General features: G+C 38.4%; 1 protein-coding gene across 4 annotated transcripts in view; it reads left to right on the top strand.

Moving 5' to 3' along the window:
* The window catches only part of CNOT10 (CCR4-NOT transcription complex subunit 10), a 66,268-nt gene that overhangs the window by 12,225 nt on the left and 33,916 nt on the right, over positions 1–20,127 (top strand). For all 4 annotated transcript variants that reach the window (XM_057555199.1, XM_057555198.1, XM_057555200.1 and 1 more), the window contains exons 2-10: positions 300–394; positions 1,301–1,462; positions 6,269–6,419; positions 8,890–9,032; positions 11,934–12,020; positions 12,575–12,658; positions 14,150–14,267; positions 17,218–17,367; positions 19,818–20,020. In XM_057555199.1, the coding sequence (XP_057411182.1) occupies positions 300–394; positions 1,301–1,462; positions 6,269–6,419; positions 8,890–9,032; positions 11,934–12,020; positions 12,575–12,658; positions 14,150–14,267; positions 17,218–17,367; positions 19,818–20,020 (1,193 nt within the window). The remainder of the gene's footprint in view (positions 1–299; positions 395–1,300; positions 1,463–6,268; positions 6,420–8,889; positions 9,033–11,933; positions 12,021–12,574; positions 12,659–14,149; positions 14,268–17,217; positions 17,368–19,817; positions 20,021–20,127) is intronic.

The raw sequence follows: 20,127 nt of genomic DNA, 5'->3' as shown, positions 1-20,127 counted from the left end.
TATATGGCTGGGGGACAGATCTAATATTTTTAAGAGAATACAATATTCTCAGCCTGAATGACCTGACGGACAGAGCTGTAATCCTTACATAGGGATTTCCACAGCAAAAGGAAACATTTCTTAAGTTTTCGAAGGAATGGCTTCTTCCTCACTTATGACACTGATAGCCATTGTGGTTGAGAGAGGTCTAACTTTGGCAACTTCATTAGGAAGAAGACAATGAAGAAGAAAACTAGGGACACATTCACTGCTGTTATTACTGTTATTTCTAAAGAACTATAAAACTTGTGTGTTTGCAGATCAGGGAGCAGAGAAACATGAAGGGACAGGTCAGTCCTCTGGGATCACTGATCAAGAGAAGGAGTTGTCCACCAGTGCTTTCCAGGCTTTTACAGTAAGAAATGGTTTCTCTTAATCTGTTCCATTTTTAGTAACTGTCAAGCATGAATATTTTCACAGTGAATTTTTTAATTTATAATTTTTGTTCTGTACTAATTCCAGAGTTTTAAGTTTAGAGAGTAGGTTTAGGTTTAAAAAATTTTTTTTTAATTTTAGAGTTTAAATATGGTGAAAGGAATGGGAGTAATTTGAGCCATTTCCAACTTTTTGTGTTTCCATAAACATATTTTAACTGTCATAATGTTGTTTTTAAGTCTCTTAAGTTTAGATTTGTAAATATGTGGGTCAGTCTTTTCATTTTACTACTCTCTTCAATTCTCTTCCTTGACTGTGCTTTAAAATGGAACCCCAAAAGTTTATTGTCAAAACTTTAACTTTTCTGACATTAAACGACATGAAAGAAAACATTATTTTATTATCAAGTTACATACATGTAAGTGGAAGAACTTGATACTTGGGTATTCCAAGTATACTAGAAATTAAAATTTGGAGTAATTAATCATATTACCTTTCTTGGCTAGCCTTGGCTATTATACCTTGCTAGCAATATGTACTAATATATATTCTATCTGATTATAATATATATTATATATAGGTGTATTACATACCCATATGTGTGTGTGTGTCTTGTAGATATAATGCACATGTATCACTGTTAGAGTTTCATTCTTAGGAAATAAATATCCACAATTTGTTTTCAGTTTTATTGAGATATAATTGACATATCACAGTTTCTTAATTGGCATGACTCTCACTTCATCTAGTGACTTTAATTAGTATATTTAGGGGAATTATATCTGTCTTTGTAAGAATTTTTAAATAAAGATCAATGAAATATATTTGGAAATGAATGTATAGTTCTTAAAGTTGGTATGTAATTTTGTTTGTGTTTTTGTTTTAGGCTGGAAATTATGATGTCTGTCTGCAACATCTTGCCTGCCTACAAGATATAAACAAAGACGATTATAAAATAATTTTGAATACAGCAGTAGCTGAGTTTTTCAAAAGTAGCCAGACAACAACAGATAGTTTAAGACAGACACTTAACCAGCTGAAGAATCAGGTGATACATAAATGAATTTCATTATAAAAATATTGTGGTGCTCTCTAGATTGTGAAATAAAGTTAGTTAAGTAAAATTAATTTGACTTCTTATCTGATATTAATAGCATAATTTCTAATATAAAACATTTGTTGCTATTAATTTTATTTGTATAAAATTCTTACTCCATGAAATGAAAGGTATGTTGTGTGATTTTATTTTCTATTGGTTTTTTTTTTTTTTTTGGCTGCATTGGATCTTCGTTGCTGTGCACAGGCTTTCTCTAGTTGCAGCGAGCAGGGGCTACTCTTTGTTGCAGTGCACAGGCTTCTTCTCATTGTCGTGGCTTCTCGTTGCGGAGCACAGGCTCTAGGCGCTCAGGCTTCAGTAGTTGTGGCACATGGGCTCAGTAGTTGTGGCTTGCGGGCTCTAGAACGCAGGCTCAGTAGTTGTGGCACACGGGCTTAGTTGCTCCACGGCATGGGCGATCTTCCCAGATCAGGCTCGAACCCGTGTCCCTTGCATTGGCAGGCGGATTCTTAACCACTGTGCCACCAGGGAAGTCCTTTTATTGGTTTTGAACTTGAACAGAATAAGCTAATACACAAAATTTGAATGAGCTTTGGAGTTTTGAGAAAGAATTGAAATAGAAGAGTAGCTGCCGAGATTTTATCTTATTTATAACTGCAAAGATCTGATTATTAATAATAATGTCAAACTGTTTTAGCATTTTGGATTAGGAGATGATTAACTGATCAAATAGAAGATATTCTGATTTATATATGGTTTGGGACTTGTCTTGGTCATTGGGCATAACAGCATCACAAGGGTAGACCTTTGATATTCAAGGGGGCTAATAGCAGACCTTTAGTGCTTACTGTGTAACAAGACCTTACGTAACTAAGAACCTCGTATAGGACATCTCACTTATTCTTCCCAGTAGCCCTGTGAAGTAGCTACTATATTTTTTCTCATTTTACAGATGGGAAAGCTGAGGTACGGATGGCTTGGATAAATTGTCAAAAGACACAAAGCTTTTAAGTAATAAGAGCTACATGAACCCAGTTCTGTTTGTGTTTTTAATTACTGCTTCATGCTGTACAAGGTCTTGAGACCTTTTTGAGCCCCTGTCCTGGATTCATGAGTACCACCATACTGTGGAAGCATCACCTAAAATGTGACATGGTTAGAAATAAGAGATCCCTTCAGGTTCTTCATGACTCTTTATAGGAGTAAAGTAATTTTTCAACCCTATTAAAATTCGTCAATGAAAAGGAGAATAATAGCCAACATTTATTAAATGGTTATTACTTGATTCCATATTTCATATTAAGTGCTTTTTATGTCATATCTCATATAATCCTCACATTCAACCCTTGTGGTAGGTATTTGTTATCTCAATTTTTTATTTTTTTAATACTTTATTTATTTGGCTGCAGTGGGTCTTAGTTGTGGCATGCAGGATCTTCGTTGCAGCATGCGGGATCCTTCCTTGCAGCGCACAGGCTTTCTACTTGCAGCACATGGGCTCTCTAGTTGTGCACAGGCTCCAGAGCGCGCGGCCTCAGTAGTTGCAGCGTGAGGCCTTAGTTGCCCCTCGGCATGTGGGATCTTAGTTCCCCGACCAGGGATCGAACCCGTTTCCCTTGCACTAGAAGGCTGATTCTTAACCACTGGACCACCAGGGAAGTCCCCTATCTCAATTTTAAATTGAGGTTTAGAGAGCCTATTAATTTTAATATTTACAGCTAGGAAGGGGAGAAGCAGGATTTGAACCAGACCTTCTGACTCTTGAGCCTCTTCTCATAACTGCCTCAGTCTCTATAAATGTATATGTCATCACATTACATCATTGCTCTAGTCTTATTAACCATGATTTATCTGGAGCTCCAGAATCAAAGGAAAGATGATGTTTGCTGATGTCTAGTACTTGCGCCCTACAACCCCATAGACAGTTTCTTGCAGGGAACATTAATTTGGACTTTGAGTACAAGTTCATCCTGAAAACCTTTTTTAGAATAAGAGGCTCCTGGGGACTTCCCTGGTGGCACAGTGGTTAAGAATCCGCCTGCCAATGTAGGGGACATGGGTTCGATCCCTGGTCCAGGAAGATCCCACATCCCACGGAGCAACTAAGCCTGTGTGCCACAACCACTGAGCCTGCTCTCTAGAGCGCGAGAGCCACAACTACTGAGCCTGCGTGCCACAACTACTGAAGCCCACACGCCTAGAGCCCATGCTCCACTATAAGAGAAGCCACCACAATGAGAAGCCCATGCACCGTAACGAAGAGTAGCCCATGCACCGTAACGAAGAGTAGCCCCTGCTCACCACAACTACAGAAACCCCACATGCAGCAATGGAGACCCAGTGCGTCCAAAAATAAATAAAATAATTAATTAATTTTAAAAAACATAAAGAATAAGAGGTTCCTGCAAACTTCCTGTTAAGCCAAGACAACTGTTTTTTGAAATCCTTTCATCAGCCTTTATTCTTTTTTTTTTTTAATTTAATTTTTGGCTGCGTTGGGTCTTCGTTGCTGCTTGTGGGCTTTCTCTAGTTGCACCAGGCAGGGGCTACTCTTCGTTGTGGTGCACGGGCTTCTCATTGCAGTGGCTTCTCTTGTTGCGGAGCACGGGCTCTAGGCGTGTGGGCTCAGTAGTTGAGGCACATGGGCTTAGTTGCTCCACGGCATGTGGGATCTTCCTGGACCAGGGATCAAACCCATGTCCCCTGTATTGGCAGGCGGATTCTTAACCACTGCACCACCAGGGAAGTCCCAGCCTTTATTCTTAATAAGATTGGTTCAGTAACACACACACACACGCACAGTGCCTTCCAACTCTCTTGAGTTTCCTACAAGTGTTTGTACTTGTGTCTCCTTGCTTTCTCTAAATCATACTTCTGTTCAGTCACATGTTTTGGGCATAGTGACACACCTTGTCAATCCATGCCACTTTCAGTGACTTTTTATCTCATTTAGTGAGTAGTTTTTGTTCTGGCTGGAGCAATTACTAGATTATTTTGCTGAATCATAGAAAATGTGGCAAAGTTATTCATAAGTTCAACCTTTGCTGAAACCAAAACTCCTTAATTTGTCCAAAACCCCTTTTTCTGGCTGAGAATTATCCCTTTCTTAGCTTATTCTTTCTTCATTGCATAACTACCTAGAAGTGTTATCTTTCTTTGGAAATTGAGTTTTCTCTATTTAAAGAGACTATTCTTAATCACTTGAAGATAGAGACTTGATAAGTGAAAATTATAAAGACCCCAAACTCATTGAGATGCACATGCTGTTAGCTAGCTAGGACCAATTGTTAACAATTGAACCCTCCTGTCAGGCTCACCACATGGGTGATTGAAATCTGCAGAAGTCTGATTACAAATCACTGTGTATCATGAACTTTCTGTTTCTTATCATTAGCTAGACCAAGGTTGTTAAGTCCCTGTACAGTCAAACCTGGAGGTCCACGGGGGTTTGATTCCGGGGATCCCCCACTCCACGGTAGCAAAATCCACAGTTCAAGTCCCTTATATGAAATGGCATGATATTTTGATATAACCTACACGCATCTTCCTATCTTCCTGTATACTTTAAATCATCTCTAGATTATTTATAATACCTAATACAATGTAAATGCTATGTAAATAGTTGCCAGCACGCAGCAAATTCAAATTTTGCTTTTAGGAACTTTATGGAATTTTTTCCCCCAAGTGTTTTCAATCTGTGGTTGGTTGAATCCACAGATGTGGAACCTGTAGATACAGAGGGCCAACTGTATGTCAAAATTCCACTGCTTAATTTAGGAAAATGTCAGTCTTAGAATTAATTACTTAACATTCCTCAGTAATTTATTGCAGTCTTTGTGGTGGCAAAGAAAGATAAATTTTAATACAGGTAGAATTCCATTTTAATGTGTTCCATGGAATTACAGAATGGTTGTAAAACTTGATAAAAATTTAAAAGCCTATTACAGAAAGTGGGTATACAGATAGTCATTAGCTTTAAAATGCTAAGTGTTGTGACTTTTCTTCTTTTGGTATCAGATGTGGATGTTAGGGTTCTAGTAAAGCCATTAAAAGCCGATTTTCACCACCATGTGTGACAAAGTGTATTTTTGTTGTTCATTACTTTGAAAAATCTTTTTTTTTTAATTGTGAGACTAAAACCTGAACATAATAGGAAAATCAGAAAGTATACTTTCTAGTCATATGACCTCAGGCAAGATAATTAAGGTTTTTTTTGCTGTTTCCTTATTTATAAAATGGAAATGATAATATCTATGTCCTTGAGGTATGAGAAGGATTAAAGGAGGTATTCTCTGTACAAGGTTTAATGTAGCAGGCCTGGCACATAGTTAAATAGTATTATTTGTTAATGTTTAAATTTACTTTGGTTTTTACAAAATGGAATCAAGCTTATGTATAAGTATCTCATAACATTCTCATAGGAAAGGTCATTTTGAGTTTTGCCCACTCCCTATGTAGCCTCTTGCTGCGTGAGGCTGGAAAGTGGGAATCCAACTCAGAAGCCACACTGGCTTTTAGAAAGCAGTGAGGATACCTTCACAGTGGCAAGGAAGAGACTCACCTTGCCTTGGGCGAGGTACTTAATAAAGTCCCATCAGAATGTTTTACTTAGCAGAATTTTATATGAATGAAATAATTTTTAGTATGTGAGAGTAATTAAAATCTAGAGGTCCTATTAAAAATGTGGAAAATTTTAGAGTAAAAAATGTTGGCCTGTGTTCCTGTTTATTCATTTAGATTCTTTCACTTTTGCTCTTTATTACTGTTAGAACATAATCCCTGTTGATTGTTTAATAGGTGCACTCGGCTGTTGAAGAAATGGATGGATTAGATGATGTTGAAAACAGTATGTTGTATTACAATCAAGCAGTCATCCTGTATCATCTCCGGCAGTATACAGAAGCCATATCCGTTGGTGAAAAACTTTATCAGTTCATAGAACCTTTTGGTATGTTACCTGTCAAATCAGAAATTTGCCTATCTTCTCATACCTGTGAAGGTCTCTGATACTTTTATCTAGATAATAACCTGAATCACAATTACATGTGAGTGTTTAAAGAAAGAAAAAAAGCTGTGTCGAGTTTTCTTTATGGTTAGAAAAAATAAAAATTATATCACTTTTAGATGAATCCAGGTTTTCCTTTAATATCCCACTGTTACCCCATCCCAATTTTTGATGATAACTGTTAGAAATGCTATTTCTAATTGAAAAGATTTACTGATTTTTTTTTTTTCTTTGATGTTTAAACACCACCTCCATGTACCTGATCCTTTCTTTCTTGAGTAGTGTATTAAGGAAGGAGTGTTTTGGAATGTTAGGGGACAGTGTAGTATTTTATTTTGTATATTGCCTAATTGAAATTTTTGTGGGTAATCATAGAGTAGATAGTATAGAACCCAATTAGCTTTTTTGTTAACTAGCTTACAATTACTAGCCTCAAGTAAGAGTAGTAAGACAAGTAAGGGCAAAGAAAGAAGAGGGAGCAAATAAAGCAGCAAAGCTGGACCCAGGAAATGTTTGAGAGGGCCGCTGGTTTCCAGCCTGCAAGCAGTCAGATTTCAATTGTCTTTTTCTCCATGGCTCCTTTCTTTTAAATTCAAAACACTGGGGCGAATTCCTGATTTATAAACCCCTTATTGCTGTTATGGTCACCACAGGACAGGTGGTGGTCTGTACCTGCTCTGGTGCTTTGGGAAGGTTCCAGGGTCCCTGGTGCTGACAGCTGGCTGGAGAGCTCTCACTGTGGCTCCAGGGAGGCCTTTTCCGGGTGCTCTTCTGCCCCTCAGCCCTGAGGGTGCAGTGGCTGACAGACTAGGCAGGAGACCTCAGTGGTGAAAGATTGTGTGACTAGGGACCAGTTCCTTTCCCCTGTAAAGCTGGAAATCAGTTATACTTCTAGGATGGCACAGATGTGCTTTTGCTAGAAAGCTGGTTTTTAGAATTTCCAGAACAGTTAATGAAATGATGTTCATCTTTACTATGGCTGAGCAGAATATAGCAACCAACTAGTCAGTTTTTAGATCCACTTTTCCTCCTTCTTTGAAAACCTTTTTTTTTTTTTTTTTTTAACTTTATTACTTGGCTCTTCATACAACATAAATTTATTGAGCATACCCTATGGAGCAGACACTGTTCTAGGGTCTGAAGATAATACAGTGAATGAAAGAGAAAGTCTTTACCCTCATTAAGCTTATGTTCTAATGGCAGAGAGAGGCAATACGATAAATACATATGGCGAGGTAGTTAAATGCTGCAAAGAAAGGCTAAAATTGGGTAAGAGGATTGACTGGGGATGTTATTTTTAGATAAGGTAATTGAGGAAGGCCTGGGATAAGACAGTGTTTGAGAGAGGCTTGAATGAAGAGAAGAGGTGAGCCACGCAGCTGGGGGAAAGCATCACAGCCAGAGGTAATAGTGTGTGCAGAGGCCCTGAGGTGAGCATGGTCCTGGCAAGTGAGGGGAGCAGCAGGAGCGCCATGGTGACTGGAGCAAGGTGGGGAGCACAGGGTTAGCATTTTAGCCTAGGCAAGGACTCACTGTTTTTCAGGTGTGGTGCGCAGCCCTTGGAGATGTGTGACCTTTGCACATCAACTGCACTGACTTTAGTTCTAAATGGATTCTACTCTGGCCACTGTGTAAGAGCAAGAATGGAATCAGGAAGACTTGTTAGGAGGCTCTTAAGGGCTTTTGCAATGTTCAGTTCTTGATTATAGCAGCCTTCTTTTAGACCCTTTCCATTTATCTTCTCTTTTGAAAGGAAAGGAAAATAGTGTTATGTCATATACCAGACATATACCTCTCTTCGCTGGGCTCTTCTTCCTTTGAAGTTTTTGTCTTTATATTTTCCTCTTGGCTGTTTCAATTTTCTGGTATACTCCAGTCCACACCTTGTTTCTTTTGTGTCTGTAATCACCCTGTTTCTTTTCCCCATCTCTGTGCCTAGAAAGGAAGTCTTTTTCCTAGAGTCATAGACCTTTTTAGAGTTAGAAGGAACCTCAGGGGATCGCCTGGTCCACCCCCTGCCTTCAGGCATGTGAAGTATTCTCCCCGTTTTACAGGTCAGCCAGCTGAGGTCTAAGTAGTTCAGTGATGTGCAGAAGCTGCACATCTATTAAGTAGCCAAGCAGACACTGGAACTAGGGTTTCCTTCCACCTAAAGTAATACTCCTCATTTCATATGCTGGTATTTGGTAGATATTTTGCCAAAGGAATTTCAGACAGTAGAATCCCTGATATGAGAGACCTTGAGGTGCCTAATAGAATGACATTGTCGGTTCCATCCACAGCTCTAGGTAATAAACATTCCTTTAAGTCAAGACTCAGGCTTTGCTTTTTAGAGCTTTTTCTGTGGGGAATGGTGTGAGATACTTGCTTCACTTTGGATTGTGACTTTTCTTTTCATGTTTTTTCCCGCCAGAAGAAAAATTTGCCCAAGCAGTGTGTTTTTTGCTCGTAGACCTGTATATATTAACCTACCAAGCTGAGAAAGCTTTACATCTTCTTGCTGTTCTAGAAAAAATGATTTCACAGGGCAACAATAACAAAAATGGAAAGAATGAGGTGAGTGTTCTGAGGTGATCAGACTAAAATGTAAAGTATGATTAATATTTATGGTTATTAAATATTATTTTAACAGCTTTATTAAAATATAATTTACATACACAAAATTTACCGTTTCATAGTGTACCATTCAGTGGTTTTTAGTATACTCACAGAATTGTGCAACCATTACCACTATATGATTTTATCACTCCGGAAAGAAACCCTGTACCTGTTAGCAGTGATTCCCTTTCCCTCCTTCCCTCAGCCTCTGGCAACCACTAGTTTACTTTTCTTTCTCTGTGGATTTGCCTTTTGTGGACGTTTCATATAAATGCAGTCATACACTATGTGACCTTTTGTGATTGGCCTCTAGTATATTATTTTCAGTTTACCATGGGTAGCCTGTAGCATTCCTTTTTCATGTATTTCATTCCTTTTTATGGCCAAATAATATTCCGTTATGTAGATATGCCACATTTTTTAATCCATTCATCAGCTGATGAACGTTGGGTTGTTTTCCTCTTTTGGCTGTTATAAGTAATGCTGCTATGAACACTGATGTACAAATTTTTGTGGGGGCATATGTTTTCAATTCTCTTGGGTGTGTATTTAAGAGTGGAATTGCCAGATCATTTGGTAACTCTATGTTTAATTTTCGGAGGAACTACCAGACTTTTCCAAAGTAGCTGCACTATTTATATTCCTACCAGCAACTTTTGAGGGTTCCATTTTCTCCACATTCTCACCAGCCCTTACCTGTCTTTTAAAAATTGTAACCATCCTAATGGGTATGAAGTAGTACCTCATAATAGTTTTGATTTCCCTAATGACCAAGGATATATGTTCACATCTTTTCATGTGTGAGATATTAGTTTTACAGAATGTGAAGATTAGAATGAAGACAACAAAATTCCATAATCTGGGGAAATTTCATCATTAAAGTTCTTCAAAAAGAGGACATATTTATGACAATTAAGCTTCACCACGTTCTGGAGACACTTGGTGTAAATTAAGAATACATCTTCATTCTTGTGTTTTTCATTTTGCTTGTGCTTCTGGCCGCCAAGGGATGATCCTTCTTTCTTCCTCTTCCTGCTTCTTTGTTGAAAAAGGAGTGTTTGTAGAAAACAGATTATCAATACATTTCTTTCTGCCTGTATAAGTTCTTGAGGTTTAAAAATAAACATTTAGCATTACTTTTTACAAGTGTGTATATCTGAGAGTTCAGTTAAATAATCTTAGCATTATTCCCAAACACTGTTGTGTAGTAAAATATTTCGTTTTTATATTCAGTACTTGTAATAGTTGATGAAATATAACTCATTTCAGCAGATGCTGTGTGCTCTATGAGGTGGTACTAAAGTGACAAAAATGAAAACACTGCAGTTGTTGCTTTTCAAGGAGCTCACGTCTGTGGGAAGAGAAAGATGGAGCAAAATCTGTTCATGACAAGGAGGAAGGAGGTTAGGGAACGTTTCAGAGCAGTTTGGATGTTTGATTTGAGCCTTGAAAGATGTAACAGTTCAACAAGTCAGAAGAGGAAAGATGGAGCAGGATGACCATCCTGGCAGAGTAGAGAGTACAGAAGGAGTGAGAGTGGTGTGTGGGAGGGATTTCTGCTAATCTGACCTGGGGAGTACCTGAGGGATGTGATGGAGATCATTGGGGTGAGATTGGCAGCTCAAATATGGGTCAGATCATGAAGGACTTCGAATACTTTGCTAGGTATTTAGGGTATGATGTTGGCAGTGTTGATACCAGAGAAAGTTTAGTTTTGTTTTTTAATTTATTTACTTATTCGGCTGCGCCGGGTCTTAGTTGCAGCACGCATTATCTTCGTTGCTGCGTGCGAATTCTTAGTTGTAGCATGTGGGATCTAGTTCCCTGACCAGGGATCGAACCCAGGCACCCTGCATTGGGAGTGTGGAGTCTTAGCCACTGGACCAGCAAGGAAGTCCCCAGAGAAAGTTTTTAAAGAGGGAATGACATGCTCTATTATGGGTTGTAGAAAGACAATCTGAGTTCTGACCAAGTAATATCCAGGCTTTTTTTTAATAAATGTATTTATTTATTTATTTATTTTTGGCTGCTTTGGGTCTTCGTTGCTGCACTCGGGCTTTCTCCAGTTGAGGCGAGCGGGGGCTACTCTTCATTGCAGTGCTCGGGCTTCTCATTGAGGTGGCTTCTCTTGTTGGGGAGCACAGGCTCTAGAGCGCGTGGGCTTCAGTAGTTGTGGCACGCAGGCTCTAAAGCACAGGCTCAGTAGTTGTGGCACACGGGCTTAGTTGCTCCACCGCATGTGGGATCTTCCCAGACCAGGGATCGAACCTGTGTCCCCTGCATTGGCAGGCGGATTCTTAACCACTGTGCCACCAGGGAAGTCCAATAGCCAGCCTTTTTAAACCTAGCCCATCACTATACTAAACTATGAGCTTCTTATAAGTAGAGTTTCTTGTTACCCACTCCAAACTATTTTTTAAAAAATTTTTATTGGAGTATAGTTGCTTTACAGTGTTGTGTTAGTTTCTGCTGTACCGTAAAGTGAATCAGTTATACGTGTACATATAACCGCTCTTTTTTAGATTTCCTTCCCATTTAGGTCACCACAGAGCATTGAGTAGCATTCCCTGTGCTAAACAGTAGGGTCTCATTAGTTATCTATTTTATATATAGTGGTGTATATATGTCAATCCCAGTCTCCCAATTTGTCCCACCCTCCGTTCCCTGCTTGGTAACCATAAGTTTGTTCTCTACATCTGTGACCCACTCCAAACAATTAAACCTGAATCTCTGGGACCTGGGATTCAGAATTTTGAAAATGTTCTCTAGGTGATTCAGATTAGCTCACTTGGAAATCAGTGATTTCAATTATGGTCAAAAATATTTAATTTTGGTTAACTTTGTTTCACCACCCTACAGACTGGTAATAACAGCAACAAAGATGGGTCTAATCATAAAGCTGAAAGTGGAGCTCTAATAGAAGCTGCGAAGTCAAAGATACATCAGGTAGCATAAATTTTAAGAAAAGTTATATGTGACATGTATTTACTAGTAGTTATGAATGATGAAGAATGTGATAGGTCATTGAGAGCAGTAAATAATTCAAGGCATGTATGTTTATTTGGCTTTGAAGTATTACAGTTTAGAAGCACATTTATCCTTCTAAATATATTTTGCTCAAGATGATAATGCAATGTCATTTCTTTTACTTCTCTATAGAAAATTGAGAGAAATGGCCTGGGAATGTATTGGATGATAAAAATTAGTTTGTAGAATTTTAAAATTCATTGTTAGTTAGGCATATGCAGTTAAGAATTAATAGGATTTTTGCTTGGAACTTAGTTATAAATTTCATCCTGCCATGTTTTAGTTTTTAAAAGTATATTCCAAGAGTACAATAAAAATAGATTATTTAAGATAATTTTAAACTCGCTTTTGCAAGTAACTGGTATAACTGTTGTGAACAGATTGGGTTTAATTTTCTTAACTAGAAAGTAAAATTGCTTCAGCATCTGTAAATCCACTACAGTTCCTACATACTAGCGTTTTTCCTTTGACAGTATAAAGTAAGAGCGTATATCCAAATGAAGTCCCTGAAGGCATGCAAAAGGGAAATCAAGTCTGTCATGAACACAGCTGGGAATGTAAGTTTCTTCTTGAGTTTTCTCTTTTTTTTTTTTCAATTAGCAGCTTTTATGTCCTAAATTTTCTTATTTGGACAATAGGTATTATCAGTTTTAAATAATTTATCACAGTCTATTATAGTGCATATATACTGCCAGCTGTAAACCTTTTTTTTTTTTTTTTTTGTAAACCTTTATATTGAGTTGTGAAGTGGTGATCATACTGTGTCTATAATTTAACATCGTACTTTTCTCACTTAAAATTATAACAAGCATTTCCCTTTGGTATATAGCCTTCAAAACCATTTTGAATAGCTATCCAGAATTCTTTGAGTGGTTTATCACAATTCACTTAAACATTTACTGTTATTAGACACTTTAGGATATTTTTAGATTATACTCAAAACATTTATTGAAGATAAACAGTTTGGTTGTAGCCCAAACCTTCCCCTTCCAAATGATCTTTGGCTTGACAATACCTTCAGTTTGATTAGTGCCAGAGTACTTGAGTTATAATTACTCTTTCATTTCCCTCCACCCCATCCCTCCACTAATAAGTAATTTTTTTAAAGACAGTAGAGGGAAGAGACAGATACGTTTAGGAAAACTGTTAACTAAAAGTGTGAAATCATAAAGAGATACGGTTTATAGAAGGAATAGTTCAAGAAAATTGACTCTAGAAATCTCAGGCAGGATCCAGATTGGCCACTGGGTCAGTTTTACTCAAGTGATTTTTGAGAACAGTTGTAGCCTAGACCTGAAGGGTAGACTTGAGGCTAAGAGGGAAAGGCTTAAGTATAAGTAGCCAGCCAGCCATTATCAAACCTTTCTTGGGAGAAAAGACATGATTCCTTCCTTAAAGGATGCCATAGTCAGAGGGGAGAGACAAACAGGAAAATAAATAATTGTTAGTCATACCCAAATCAGGGAAAACTTCAGGAGGAAGTTTTAGGAGAAGCAAAAGGTGGTCTGTGATCTAAAGCATGATTTTTGTAACAGCAAGATTAGCCCTTGAAAATAAGGAATTCTGTTAGGGAATTTTTCCATTCATAAAATGACACTTTTTTCCCCTACTTGGAAAAGCATTTGATTATTTGTACTTCTTTGGGTTCTAATGGAGGTGTATTTATATCCTGAAAAATAAGGGAGATCACCAGTCTCTGTGATAACCATTAAAATGAAGGACTTAGTTTCTGCTGTTAAATTGGCTTTCAATTAATAGTGTAATAGATGAAGACAGTCAGTGGATATTTTGCAGACTGTATTCTTACTCATATGTGTTGTATGTATTTTTTTAGGTAGACCTTTAATAATTCAGTTTGTAAAGTGCTCTCTGCCAGGTTTCATTGTTTTAGATTGTGAGCAATGGAAAGCTCAGAGACCATAGTTTTTGTGACGATGGCTTAAGTGACTCATGTATGCTCTTGACCACATGCCAGTGCAACAGTCTGATTATGATCTCACATTAGGCATCTGAGTACAAACTGTAAGAAACTTATGTTTTCTTTATAGTCTGCACCCTCCCTGTTTCTTAAAAGCAATTTTGAGTACTTAAGAGGCAATTATCGAAAAGCTGTGAAGCTGTTGAATAGTTCAAACATTGCTGAGCATCCAGGATTCATGAAAACAGGTAAAAGAAAATTGTGAAGTTTTGGTATTTTCTTCCTGACTCTTATGCCTTGTTCCTTGGTTTTTTTCCCTAGACTGCTCTTCAGAGTGATTTTTGCTAATTTTTTAAATGAAAATGTTTTATTATTGCTGCTTCAGAAAATTCCTGGTATTTTATTTTATTACTCATTTCCATTTTAAAAGAAGCCTCCCTTCTTATTTTACTTTTCTTTCACTTCACATGCTCTTTCTATCATTTTGGTTTTAATACCAGCTTCGAAATTATGTCCAGGGCATAAGGTCCTTGGTCTTTTGCTTTGTGAAATGAGTCCTTTTAAGGAAATGAGATCATAATGTTTTTACTTTTCCCTTCTCTCCCATAAAAGCAGTGAATAATATGATAGTAAAATGAAAGGTAAAATTTGTAGCTGTCATTTAATTTCATATCATTGCTGTTTTATGGGGAAGAAGGAAATGAGGTTAAACTATTCAAGAAATGAGGTTAAACTTTTTTTTTTTTTAAGATTTTTTTTTTAATGTGGACCGTTTTTAAAATCTCTATTGGGACCTCCCTGGTGGCGCAGTGATTAAGAATCCGCCTGCCAATGCAGGGGACACGGGTTCAAGCCCTAGTCCAGGAAGATCCCACATGCCGCAGAGCAGCTAAGCGCATGCGCCACAATTATTGAGCCTGCGCTCTAGAGCCTGCGTGCCACAACTACTGAGCCTGCGTGCCACAACGACTGAAGTCCACGTGCCCTAGAGCCTGTGCTCTGCAACAAGAGAAGCCACCGCAATGAGAAGCCCGTGCACCGCAATGAAGAGTAACCCTCGCTCGCCGCAACTAGAGAAAACCCGCACACAGCAACGAAGACCCAACACAGCCAAAAATAAATAAATAAATTAATTAATTATTTTAAAAAAAGAAATCTAATTAAAGTCTCTATTGAACTTGTTACAATATTGCTTCTGTTTTATGTTTTGGTTTTTGGCCACGAGGCATGTGGGATCTTAGCTCCCCAACCAGGGATCGAACCCACACCCCCTGCATTAGAAGGTGAAGTCTTTAACCACTGGACCACCAGAGAAGTCCCCAAGGTTAAACTATTGAAAATATTTTGTACCAAGTTCAGAATGCAAAGGATGAATATAGTGTTTGTTTTGTTTGAGATTCTATTCAGACCAATGACCAGAACACACATGCAAGCATACTCAAACCTTCCCCCATTCACCCCTTCAGTTCAGTGGAGTCATAGAGGATGGAGAAAGGCAGTTTTTTCCATTATAATTCTCTTGGGTACTCCATTTGTTCTGAGTACCCATTTCTGATTCTGTTAAATTTTTATTTTTCATGTTTTTATTGTCATAGTTTCCCCTCAGAGACCCTCTAACACCCAAACTGGAACGGTCTCTCAGACTAAAAAGGTAATATACATTGCAGAAATTTTACTTAGAATTGTCTTGACACAGATTTCAGAATTTCAGATATTGTCAGTCTTTAAAATGGAGCAGGACATGTAGTTGACTAGTCAACAGTTATGATAATCTAATAGGATAGATTTTATATATAGTTATATACTTTAATGTACTGATATTTTTCATAGTATTAATTTTAAAATCTTTAATTTGCTTCCCACACATAAAATTCAGTGTTTGCTGCTGATAAAATAGGCTTATTAGAGAAGATTTGGGAATAGAATTTCTCCTAAATTGTTCATAATTGCCACTCGCCAGAAGCAACCTCCTTTAAAACATATTAGTGTATTTCTTACTCTTTTTTCCTCAGCCTAGTTTTTTTTCTTTCTTAAATATTCTCATTGTTTAATTTTAAAATATATCAGAGGCCAACCTTTAGTTTTTAGCATTGAATGAATATTCTGATTATTAATTTTATCAATCTAGTTGGGTGTTTTATATCATTGAGGAAAAGACAGACTATCAGTAAATTGTTTTGGAATGTTTGGGAAACCATTTAGAAAAAGAAACAATTTAGAAAAACCTGGATTGCTTTCATTACACCAAAATAAAATCTAGAGAGATGCAGGATTATAATGTAAAAATAAAATCATAAAAACAGCAAAAGAAAACTTGGGTGAATATTTTATTTTTGTGGTGGGGAAGCCTCGATTAAACATTATCCAAAATCCAAGAACCATACAGTTTAGAAAAGATAACTAAATTTGACCACATAAAAATGTAAAACTTTTTATGATTGAAAACATAAGTATACACATACCCTCTGAACCAAGTCACAAGACAGATGACAAACTGGAAGTGGAGGGAAATAATTGAAACAGATGTGACAGAAGGTTTCTATAACATACACACTAGCAGGTAACCAATAGGAAAAACATCTGTAACCCAATTTTTTAAATGGGTAAAGAGCAGGAAGAGGCAAGTGTACAGGATAAGAAATACAAATGCCCAACACACATGGGAAGATAGATGCTCAGCCATAGTCATATTTAAAGGAGTGTGAACGGAAAGAAGAGTGGAGACTTAGGGTTGAACAAACCAAAGCAGGATTTTACATGTTCTGTTTACATATACTTGCTATTCTTCATTTAATATATTTTGACTGTTTCTGTAGCTTGTTGCATTCCTTCCAGTTTGTACATAATATTTTGTTGTGTGGATGCAGTGCATACATATTATGTTACTAATAAGTACTTCTTGTCCTTTGCATTTTTGTATCATTTGCCTATGATTATTAAAAATTAAATCAGAAGAAAAAACTAAACAGGCTAACAAAATCAAAATGCAGGATTGATTTATCACCTTTAATAAGAGATTTTAAGAGAAAAGGAGTTTACAAAATTTTCAGATGTTTCCTAAATTTCAAATGCCTTATAAACTGTTCTGTAAGGACTGAGTAGAATTGCATATATAATTAACTCTTGCTCGCTAAGCCTGATTCTTGTATGATGTGTATCAATAAAATTTGTGGATAAACTTACGTATGTTTTTCTCAGGTGAATGCTTGAGGTGCATGTTCTGGAATAATCTTGGTTGTATCCATTTTGCCATGAGCAAGCACAATTTGGGAATTTTCTACTTTAAAAAGGCTCTGCAGGAGAACGACAACGTCTGTGCACAGCTCAGTGCAGGTAGCACTGATCCAGGTAAGCCCATTAAAGGGGGACAGTTTATATTTTACTATTTGAGGAAAATACGATTTTAAAGAGCAAGCATCTGGTTAAAATGCATGCCATGTGTTCTTACATACACTTAACACTGATCCTGCCCAAAAATTTGACTCTGGGGATTTTTTGTAAATGTTGCTCCTTTGAGTAATAATTAAAGAAGTTTAAGCTACATTCACTTTTTCATGGATTTGAAAGTCAGTAATCCCATATGGTAAATGTGATAAAGCAAAATATTTTGCTGAGATTTTTTTTTTTAAAGGTAAATCAGCCAGAGATCCCTGGTTTCTATTTTTTTTTAAATTATTAGCACCTTTAATTATTATTTATTTATTTATTTATTTTTTGGACTGTGTTGGGTCTTCGTTTCTGTGCGAGGGCTTCCTCTAGCTGTGGCAAGCGGGGGCCACTCTTCATCGCAGTGCACAGGCCTCTCACTATCGTGGCCTCTCTTGCTGTGGAGCACAGGCTCCAGATGCACAGGCTCAGCAGTTGTGGCTCACGGGCCTAGTTCCTCCGCAGCATGCGGGATCTTCCCAGACCAGGGCTCGAACCCGTGTCCCCTGCATTGGCAGGCGGATTCTCAACCACTGCGCCACCAGGGAAGCCCTTGCTGAGATTTCTTGACTGTGCCAAACTAGTTTTATTCTAGCTTCTTTTCACGGTTTCAAATGTGATACTGTTGACAGCACCTGACAATCTTTAAGCAAATTCTTGGAGTTTATTCCTTTAATATTCATAGGATGTGGATCCTTGATCTGAAATGCTTAAAATCAGGCAATTATTTAGCTTTTTAAAATATTTAAAAATTTTTTAATTTTTTGAAAAATATTTATTGTTTTTAAAAATATTTATGTATTTATTTATTTGGCTGTGCCTGGTCTTAGTTGCAGCACACGGGATCTTTGCTGCCTTGTGTGGGCTCTCAGTTGCAACATGCAGGATCTAGTTCCCTGCCCAGGGATCGAACCCAGGCCCCCTGCATTGGGAGCACGGAGTCTTAACCACTGGACCACCAGGGAAATCCTGCTTTTTAAAATATTTTAAAGACTATTTAATTGATGGAAAATGTATCCCAAAAATCAGTCTCTTTTTTTCTTTTTTTTTTTGTGGCCACGCCACTCGGCTTGTGGGATCTTAGTTCCCTGACCAGGGATCAAATCTGGGGCCCGACAGTGAAAGTGCCAGGTCCTAACCACTGGACTGCCAGGGAATTCCCTAGTCTCATTTTATTATGGCCTGCAAAAGTTAGAATAAGTGAGTGGGACTTCCCTGGTGGCGCAGTGGTTAAGAATCTGCCTGCCGGGCTTCCCTGGTGGCGCAGTGGTTGAGAATCTGCCTGCTAATGCGGGAGACACGGGTTCGAGCCCTGGTCTGGGAAGATCCCACATGCCACGGAGCAGCTGGGCCCGTGAGCCACAGCTGCTGAGCCTGCGCGTCTGGAGCCTGTGCCCCGCAACGGGAGGGGCCGCGATAGTGAAAGGCCCGCGCACCGCGATGAAGAGCGGTCCCCGCACCGCGATGAAGAGTGGCCCCCACTTGCCGCAACTAGAGAAAGCCCTCGCACGAACCGAAGACCCAGCACAGCCAAAAATAAAAATAAATAAATTTAAAAAAAAAAAAAAAAAAAAGAATCTGCCTGCCAATGCAGGGGACACGGGTTCAATCCCTGGTCCGGGGAGATCCCACATGTGGCGGAGCAACTAAGCCTGTGCACTGCAACTACTGAGGCTGCGAGCCACAACTACTGAGCCCACGAGCCACAACAACTGAGTCCGCGCACCTAGAGCCTGTGCTCCTCAACAAGAGAAGCCACCTCAGTGAGAAGCCCACGCACCACAACAAAGAGTAGCCCCCGCTCGCCACAACTAGGGAAAGCCCGTGTGCAGCAACCAAGACCCAGTGCAGCCAAAAATAAATAATTAATTTTTTTTAAAAAAGAATGAGTGAACAATAGTCATTGTAGGTATAGTACATTAATTTTTTATTTCCGTGGTAAAGTTCCCCAACACCCTAAGATTAACTGAATGCTTCTGGTTAAGAAAACACATAATGATAACATGGCTAACTGAACTGAAAGTGAAAAAGAGTGGAATCTTCTTGCAGGCTCTAAAAGTGTGGAAAGGTAGTGTAAGGTTCAGTGGAGTGAGAGTGGGTCTTTGCCTTCCTGGAACATTGTTGCCTGAGGAGCTGGTAATGAGAAGACACATCTCTGGCCCCACAAGCACAGACAACTGAGATGCCTCTGGAGGATATTTGTGGGGTTGGGGATGGAGATCATCATTGTGGTGAGAGCTGTTTACAACTTCAAATTGGGGATTGGGGTCATTGGTGTCAAAAAGGCAGTAGTTGAGTACTTAGTGGTATAAATGTTTTCAGTGGAGCTGTTATTTTAAATCTGATGATTCTCATCTGCTTTTTATCATCAGGCAAAAAATTTTCAGGAAGACCCATGTGTACATTACTAACCAACAAGAGGTATGAGTTGCTGTATAACTGTGGGATTCAGCTGCTTCACATTGGAAGGCCTCTTGCTGCATTTGAGTGTCTGATTGAAGCTGTTCAGGTTTACCATGCAAACCCCCGCCTCTGGCTGAGGCTGGCTGAGTGCTGCATTGCTGCCAATAAGGGGGTGAGTCTCTGTCTTTTTGAACCCCCACCCCACCCCCACTTGTTGCATGGAGAGCAATAAATACTTGGTCACATAAAGACCTCCTCCCCTTTTTAACTCTCAGGGAA

This window comes from Balaenoptera acutorostrata, chromosome 10 (genome assembly GCF_949987535.1).
Source record: "Balaenoptera acutorostrata chromosome 10, mBalAcu1.1, whole genome shotgun sequence".
Lineage (NCBI taxonomy): Eukaryota > Metazoa > Chordata > Mammalia > Artiodactyla > Balaenopteridae > Balaenoptera > Balaenoptera acutorostrata.
The sequence above is the reverse complement of the archived record's forward strand: the minus strand, read 5'-3'. Positions and strand labels throughout refer to the sequence as shown.